At 27.6% G+C, this 9,431-nt stretch overlaps 1 protein-coding gene across 2 annotated transcripts; it reads left to right on the top strand.

Moving 5' to 3' along the window:
• Window positions 1–368: 368 nt before the first annotated feature.
• Window positions 369–7,417, top strand: LOC125421931 (glutamate receptor 1.2). 2 transcript variants are annotated; one of them, XM_048472141.2, is made up of 5 exons: window positions 369–824; window positions 2,823–4,156; window positions 4,410–4,713; window positions 4,816–5,201; window positions 6,941–7,417. In XM_048472141.2, exons 1-5 carry the CDS (start codon window positions 536–538, stop codon window positions 7,244–7,246), a joined length of 2,619 nt encoding a protein of 872 aa, XP_048328098.2. In that variant the 5' UTR covers window positions 369–535; the 3' UTR covers window positions 7,247–7,417. The 2 variants fall into 2 exon arrangements, with proteins under 2 accessions (XP_048328098.2, XP_048328099.2); XM_048472142.2 differs by having other exon boundaries at window positions 6,954–7,260.
• Window positions 7,418–9,431: the final 2,014 nt, after the last annotated feature.

Here is a 9,431-nt window from a genome sequence, read left to right as displayed (position 1 = left end):
ATTTCATCAGGTAAAATACAAATCATGAAAGGATGAGGTTGTAATTTGTGAAATTTTGTTTTTCACCAAAAAGAAAAAACTGTGGGATTTTACAATAATTTTTCTTTTTAAAAAAAAATGGTAAATAAGCAGTTAGGCATATTGGTTTCTGGCTTTCTGCAGAACAATTGGGTTGGATTCTCCATCTCCATGGATTATTTTTAGTTTTTAAGGGTTCAGAAACTCAGCACCTCTAGTCCCCAGTCCCCACCATTGCTGATAAGAATACTACTACTATGCCCATTTGAAAGGGACAGCTACAATCTTCTCATTCAAGAAAAGGTAAATAGCTATAAGAGAGAAAAATGGAGGATAAGATAGGGATACACATATAAATCTAAGGTCAAAAAATGCCAAGATCATTATATATAACAAAAATTAAAAAAATTAAAAATCTGAGGGGACACGTGCCCACACTGCCCAATGTGGGTCCGCCAACAATATGTAAGAACTTTTTTTCCTCAAATAAGGCACTCAAAACCAAATAGAAAACCATATGAAGATGGATATGGAGAGCAAAAGGAAAAACCTGACCATCCTCATATTTGCAATCTTCTTCTTCAACCTGGTGGGTCAGAAGTTGTGTGGTGGAACTGAAAGAAGAAGGCAAACAGAGGTCCATGTGGGGGTAATTCTTGATATGGATTCAAAGCAAGGGAAGATTATACATAGCTGCGTATCCATGGCCATCTCTAATTTCTATTCTCTCCACAATAACTACGCCACAAAACTTGTTCTCCATACAAGGGATTCAAAAGGACAACTTCTTCAGCTTGTATCTTCTGGTAAGTAGAGCTTTTTCTTTTTCTTGAGAGACATATTTTAATATGTAAATTTCTTTTAAGTTTTTTTAATTTTTGTTGGAATATTTTATTTACACCCATTTGAGATTAGAGGTAAATACAAAAGCATCTTTAGGTTTATAATAAATCATTCACATACTCCCTTTTTTTTTTTTTTTTTTTTTTCTCCTATTTAGCTATTTAAATTACTTTTATATCCTTATTAAAGTTAAATTGTTTCAAATTTCTTTTCTTTTTCTTTTGAAATAATTAATTTTAGGACTTTCAAAGTTTTCCCCCTATATTATTAAATGATAATTAACTTTTATTTAAGCTATGTGATAAATTTTCAATTTTTTTTTTATAAAAACTATATTATACTTCTAACGTAAACTTTTTTAAATAAGTTATATATTTGATAAATATGTTTAATTAAATATATTTTTAAAAAATTATAATATATTTAGTTAAATACATATATTTAAAAAAATATAATACATTTGAACAAATTTAGTTAAATATTTTTGACGTATAATCACTTAGTTAAAAAAAAATATTATCTAATTAAAATATCACATAGTTTAAATAGAATTAAAAATATAGATTAGCAAAACATTCAAGTTTTTAAATTAAATTTTGCAAAATATGTCAAAAAAATAATTTTGTTAAAAAAAAAAAAAGAAATACGGCATTTAAAAGTAATTTAATTTTAACAAAAATATAAGCATAATTTAGATTATCATATAGAAAAAAAGAGTGAAAGCCAAAAAAAATGTGGATGATTTATTTAAAATTTGTAAGATATCTAAAGGGTAAATGAAATATATATATATATATATATATATTCCATTGTTTTTGCTAGGCTATCTTGTAGTTGAGCTTTAAATAGACTAAATTCCATGGTGAGAGACTAAAAGTCATAGTATTTTGATTTATAGGCCGTGTCGCACAGTGTAAAACAGCATAATATGTCAACTTAATTCTTAGCCACCTAATTTGATATTTGGCTTATGAATTAATTGTCAGTACTAATCCAAGATTTCTTATTGGAATCCTATATAAGTCTTAAACTAGAAAAATTCTACCGGATTATCCTACAAAAAATCTGGCAGCATCTCCTTTAAGGGTTGAACATATTACAAAAAGTTCCTATAGAGAAAACACATTCCAATAATACATCACCTTATTTCTCCCACCTTACTATAAAAAATTTTCATAAATTTGCAGGACTTTGATAACAATAGCATAGAATAATAGATGTAAAATAATTTAATAAGATATAAATACATTTAAGACTTGTGTTCATCCACACTACCCATTTATCACAATCATATGTTATTACATAACATCTCGTGAATATTTCAAACCTTTAAATACATGTACAAGATAATAAAAACAACAACAGCAATAATAATGATGATAATAACAATAATGATACAACTTTTTGAGAAATTGGATAATCTTTCGAAGGCTACGATACTTGTCCAAAGCTATAATACTTGCCCGAAGGCTATTATACTTACCCGGAAGACTATGATACTTACTTATTCGAACAAATAAAATGAGTATGCAGTTGACACTAATGATGAAATCATAAAAGTGACAATTTTACAAGTAGTAATAATAATAATAATAACAACGACAATGGTAGCAACAACAACAATAATAATAATAATAACAATAATAATAACCATAATAAATAACAATAACAACTATAGTAATAGTTAACAACAACAATGATAAATAACAACAACAACAACAACAATAATAATAATAACAATAATAATAACAATAATGAAACCAATATTATTATTTTATGTCCTTCCAATCCCCCATTATATTCAAAAAAAGAAAAAAGAAAAAGTATTTGATTTTAATTGCTACCTTTTCAATACTCAAAATTATGATAATAATCAAATTGGTTGATATCTTTAATTTCTAAGTAATTAGTAAAATTAATATCAAAGAAGAAAAATTAATTAATTTAATTGCATGGTGCAGCTCTCAACCTTTTGGATAAAGTCAAGGTAGAAGCAATAATTGGCGCACAGACCATAATGGAAGCAAACTTTTTAGCAGAATTAGGAGAGAAAGCTGGAATCCCTACAATTTCTCTCTCAGAATTTTCCCCGCTACTCTCTAGAAAATATCCCTTTTTAGTTCAAAGTACACAAGATGAAACTTCTCAATTTAAAGGCATAGTTGCCTTAATTGAAGCTTTCAATTGGAGATATGTTATACTCATCTATGAGGACTCAGATTTTGGGAAAGACATTTTATCAAATATAATTTATTCATTTCATCAGAATAACATAAATATAATCTATAAAATGACAATTACCAACCCATGCACAGATGAGAAAATTATTGAAGAGCTCCATAAGCTTATGACATTCCAAAGTACAGTATTCATAGTTCATGTCTCACAGGGTCTCTTGGCTCAACTTGTTGTAAATGCAAAAAAAATAGGAATGATGAATAAAGGGTATGCTTGGCTTTTGACTGCAACTACTATGAACCTATTGCATTTTGTGGTTGACACTTCTGTAATTGAGTCAATGCAAGGAATAATTGGTTTCAAATCTTATATTCCAAAATCCAAGGATCTTTACAATCTTACTTCAACATTGAGAAGGAGAATTTATATTGAAGACCCTTTTATGGAAGTAATGGAGTTGAATGCAAATGGTATTTGGGCATATGATTCACTTTGGGCTTTAGCAGAAGCAGTTGAGAGGGCATGGGTTAAACTTCCTCCACGAAATGATAATAAGACTGAAACTGGAACTGATAACCTGCTTGATGTTGATAAAATTGAATCATCTGAACATGGTCCTGTACTGCTCAAAGAGATATTGAAAAGTAAAATGATGGGTATAAGTGGTGAGTTTCAATTCAAAAACGGGATAAGAAAGTCATCATCGAATGCTTTTGAAATAGTGAATGTGATAGGCAAAGGGGAGAGGAGAGTAGGAGTTTGGAAAGAATCCCATAGGGAAAGAAATTTACTATCTACTAATGATCTTGAAGGCATTTTATGGCCTGGAGGAACAACAAGTACGCCAAAAGGTACTCGTTCTTTGATGGGAATCAACGGGACAAAGCTTCTAAGAGTTGGTGTTCCTTCAACAAGAAGTTTTAAAGAATTGGTGAGTGTGTATTATGATCATCAATCAAATGAAACAAAATTCACTGGATTCTGTATAGATGTATTCAAGGCTGCCATCGAGCTTTTACCCTATCGAGTTCCTTATCAGTTTGTGGAATCAACTCCAAATCACAGTGCAATAACTGCAAGGACATACGTTGATTTCTTTCACAATTTCAATCATTTGGTATGTTTTATTTACACTATATCTAGAAATCCTATCAAAATGATATCTATTTCACCTTGCTTATTGATATTTTTCATGTTTAGTTATTGCACAATCAAAGAAACAATGCATTTTTCCAAATATCTGAAAATAGTACTTTCTGAATTTAGTTTGTGCATGTTTATGCATTATAATTGATGCCTAATTTTTGGTATCTATTTCGCTGAATGCTGGGATATTGATATATATTTGTATATATAAATGTATAAACTAGAACTATGATGCTATTGTTGCGGATACAACTATCATGTCAGAAAGATCCCCATATGTTGATTTTACAATGCCATATACCGAAATTGGAGTTGGAATGGTGGTACGAAATGAAAACAAAAACATGTGGATTTTCTTGAAACCACTTTCACTAGATTTTTGGTTGACAACCGCTAGTTTCTTTATCATAATTGGTTTCATTGTCTGGATATTTGAGCATCCCATCAACCAAGAGTTCCAAGGCTCACCGTCTCAGCAAATTGGAACTGTACTGTGGTTTTCCTTTTCGACCCTTGTCTTTGCTCACAGTAAGAACCATCTATGATTATTTTATCAAAAAACTTGTATATATAATTTTAATTAACATGGTGGAAAGTAACTGATCTATATATTGTTGACTCACTTTGTAGGGGAAAAGTTGTTAAGCAACTTCTCAAAGTTCATAGTGATCGTATGGGTGTTTGTAGTGTTAATATTGACTTCCAGTTACACTGCAACTTTAACTTCAATGATGACAATACAACAAATTCAATTAAAACCAGATCAGAATTATGTTGGATACCAGTTTGGTTCATTAATTTCTTCTCAAGGAGGAATTACCAATAAATTGCATTCCAAAGGGTACAAGCCATATAATTCACCTGAAGAATATGCCAAAGCTTTATCAAAAGGAAGTAAGCATGGTGGTGTTTCTGCAATTATTGATGAGATTCCTTACATCAAGATCTTCCTTGCCAAATATCCTGGAGAATACTCAATGATTCAGTATATGCCTACTTCCAATGGTTTTGGCTTTGTAAGTGACCTTATCTAAAAACAATCATGCATGCAAGAATCATATATATATATATATATATATAATCCTTCCTAGGTCAAGATATCTTAACATTAATAAAATTATGATACACATCAAACCGCATGCTATGGAAGGCATACTTGATGTGACATGTTATCTGATGTTGAAATCCTAACTTTATAAAGGTAGGATATATATATGCTGACCTAGAAATATATATATATATATATATATATATGTATGTATGGATGTATGTATATATATAAATTTTCACATCCAAATAATCGGATTTAACAAATTCAGATACATTGCAAATAGTTAATCTCTTAATGAGAAGAATGCATGTAATTAGTTCTTCATGATTAATTTGTTAAAATTCGGATATCCTATTGTGAAAACCACTATATGTGTGTATACATATATATATATATATATATATATATATATATATATGTATATGCATATAGATGTAAAATCAATCTCACCACATCAAGTCTATTTGATGGTTTTAGCATCAAAAATTTCTTTATTAACTTTGAATCACTTTAAACGCTAAGATTAAAATGCATTATTAGTCTAATATGTGTACTATAACTCGATTTGGATAGAGAAATATTATAGGACCTAGAAAATCATTAATACATGTTTATAAATGTAAACTAATAAAGAAAGTACAGGTAATAAAGAAAGTCCTGTAGTATAACATCACATTGACATACTAGCTGTTCCTAGATGTTTAGTTTGAAACATTTTCCTATTTTATAATGAGAATCATACATGTAATTAGAATGGATTATCGTCTCAAAACAGCTTTAAAACTAGAAATCTAAAATAGTGAAAAGCGACAACCTATAATATAACACTTATTCATAGATGAAAATATTGACAAAGCTGATGAAATATCTCTGATAATATCTGAGTTTGATAATGGTGATACTGATAAGGGAGAGTAAGAAATAACGTTCCCACAATAATTATATTGTTAAAAAATAACTTTTTGGACAAAACTTTAAAAAAAAATTTGAATATAAAACAAATAGATTTATAATATAAAATGCATGGAACTAATGATAATTATAATTTCATAGAAAATAATTATACATATTATGAAAATTAATTATATATACAATTAAATGAATAAAAAGTTATGAAGTAGGTATTAAAATTCAAAAAGTTATTACATAAAATCTTCTAAGCTATGCATTTAAGAAGTTAATTATAAAATTTCACATTTGTAGACTATATGTTTACTTAATGATATTGTAATTTCAGTTCAATTTGCTTAAATTCTTTTCTATACTTAATGAAATATTTTTTATTTTTATGATTTTTGCTAAAGTTTCAATATCATATATGGTTTTCTTATTTTTTACCACGATATATAATATTGAATCAGTATTACTCTTTCAATCTATGCATTATTACATTAAAATTCAATTGTTAATGTTTTATATTCAAAACTATATGTTTTCACTAATAATAAAAATATATGTATAGTTTCAAAAAAATTTTAGCATTTCCATGATACCTACATTTTTATCATTGCACTTGTTATGTTGCTAGAGTTATCATTATAAAGTAGGTGAATCATATTGAAATTATTAATATAAATATATTAATGATGAAAAATAACAAATTGTTATCTTATGCATTGAATATATATATATATATATATATATACATATGTACACATGCAGATACAAAGTATAAATATTTGTTATTAACTTGTATTTTTTTAGGTGTTTCGTAAAGGTTCATCTTTGGTTCATGACATGTCTTGGGCAATTGAAAAACTTCGAGAAGAAGGAGAGTTAGCAAAGTTGGAAGCTATTTGGTTTCACAGTAAACCAACTTATGCATATGTGGAAGGTTCTTCAAATAGTCCCAATGCTCTTGATCTCCAAAATTTTGGTGGTTTATTCCTCATTAGCGGGATATCATTAGCTTTGGCACTTCTCTTACTCTTAACTTTTGTGCTTAGACAAAACAGACATGTTTTGAAGAACTATAAGTTTGGAAATCTTTTACAATATATAGGATCGTAATTAGAAAAGGACTATTTTTCTTTGCCAACATTTCATGCTAAAAATTTGAATCTAAAACCTCCGGATGTAGTCTTATTGGTTTTATTTTATTGCTAGGTTAAACCTAAGACTACTATATTTTATCTGCATTGAAATATAAAGCTACCTTGTATGCATTGCCTCACCATGAAATCCCTTTTATTATTGTTTCTGAGGTATTATTTTTTCTAGATCAGTTTAGTCCACTCTTATAATTATAAATAGTGTAATATGGAATAAAAATGAAAAAAAATACTATTGGTCATTAGTTGTGAATAATCACTAGTGTAACCTATATGTGAAATGGTAATTTAAATTGTTATTATTAAAGGACAAACTTTCAAAGTTTTATAATAAAAATAATAAAATTAAATATCCTATTTAAAATTTGTTTTACAAAATGGTAATTATCATCTATAATGATAAATAATATGGCTCATTAATATAACACTTCATCTATAAAAGGAAACAAAAAATAGAAAAAGACATAAAAAAGAATAAAAGGAAAAATAAGAAATAAATATTTAGGAACAAATTTTTCAAGTTAATTGTCCTTTGGTTAATTACCTCTGGTTTTACGAAAATACTTAATATTAGAATTAATATTACAATTAATTCAATTTATTTCAAAGCAAACTATGTTAAGTTTTTAAACTATTAATTGCTTATTCGTAAAATAACCTCCATAAGTTTATAAACAACTACGCCAACTAGGATAGCTTTTATGGTTAAACACCCACATTAATACCTTTTATGTGTAGGTTCGTCGCCTCATGTATAGGTTTGAATCGTGGGTTGAGTGGGGTTTGGGGCAGATTTGTCTAGATAATTAGATTGAAAAAAAACAACAACAATAACAATAACAACTTTATAAACAAGTATAAAAAATCTTCTCCATAGCTAAATTAAAAAAAAGAAAAAAAAAACCTTTATAAACAACTCATTACCTATGAAAATATACGAAAAGGAAGTCCAAACAAAAAAGGCTTTTTGCTAACAATTACACAAAATAACATAATACTCTTACAGTTAAAATGGGAAATAAATTTCTTGAAAGTAAAACTTAAATATTGATGAATTTTAGTTTTTTTTTTTTTTTTAAATTCTATAAAATAGAGTCAACACTATTGGAGCTTCACCCTTCCCCTCTTTCATTTGCTGACGACGTTAATATAGCTTACCTCCTAGAAAATTTGACCTAAATATAATATGATCTTTTTTATTTTAAAAATATCATAAATCTTTCCACTACTTAGTTTGGAAAAATCATTATATTTTCTTTATTACTTCATTCATACCCATCAAATTAATATTATTGACATTTTGTACAAGGCAAATTTGAAACTACGAAGTCATTTTTGTAATTAGATCATAACTTAAAGTAGTATGCCAAATTAACCATTTTCTTCTTGTCCCCAAAATAAGTAGTTTTATTCACACTACAAATTTTGATGCCTACATTACATTCTACACATACTAATTTTTATTTTAATGTATTATTTACACAAATAATTTATCCTTAAATGTAATTAAATATAAATACTACGTTTTAGTACCTTTAATTACCTTTTAAATTAAATTCATACATTACACCACAACCCTAATTCTCAAATCTTCTTCATCTTCAACAATCCGTCTTGATATTTTTCCTTAAGTGTGGTAGTTAAGAATGTCTAAACCTATAAGAATATTCACTCATCAGCTTTGTTTCTTTGTTCCTCATCCATTGATTTTCTGGCTTCTTCTTTTCTTTTCTTTTCTTTTTTTGGTTTCATTTTTCTACAAAAAAAAATATTAAAATAAAATAAAATGGGAGAAAGCTATTTGACTAGATTCTGTATTGTAATCTTCCAATATCTATCTCGAATTCATTCATCTAAAAAAGGTATTTCTTTCTTTTCCTTTTTTTTCTATTTCTCTTTTAAATTTTTCATCTTCTCATTACACCACAACCCTAATTCTCAAATCTTCTTCATCTTCAACAATCCCTCTTGATATTTTTCCTTAAGTGTGGTAGTTAAGAATGTCTGAACCTATAAGAATATTCACTCATCAGCTTTGTTTCTTTGTTCCTCATCCATTGATTTTCTGGCTTCTTCTTTTCTTTTCTTTTTTTTTTTTTGGTTTCATTTTTCTACAAAAAAATATTAAAATAAAATAAAATGGG

The sequence above is a fragment of the Ziziphus jujuba genome, chromosome 4, assembly GCF_031755915.1.
Source record: "Ziziphus jujuba cultivar Dongzao chromosome 4, ASM3175591v1".
Taxonomy (NCBI): Eukaryota; Viridiplantae; Streptophyta; class Magnoliopsida; order Rosales; family Rhamnaceae; genus Ziziphus; species Ziziphus jujuba.
The sequence above is the reverse complement of the archived record's forward strand: the minus strand, read 5'-3'. Positions and strand labels throughout refer to the sequence as shown.

Excerpts from the sequence above, each read along its gene's own strand:
- LOC125421931 (XM_048472141.2), top strand. The coding sequence starts at position 536 with ATGAAGATGGATATGGAGAGCAAAAGGAAAAACCTGACCATCCTCATA. Across the intron at positions 4,157-4,409 it reads TTCACAATTTCAATCATTTG|AACTATGATGCTATTGTTGC; the intron begins GTATGTTTTATT and ends TGTATAAACTAG. Across the intron at positions 5,202-6,940 it reads CTTCCAATGGTTTTGGCTTT|GTGTTTCGTAAAGGTTCATC; the intron begins GTAAGTGACCTT and ends GTATTTTTTTAG.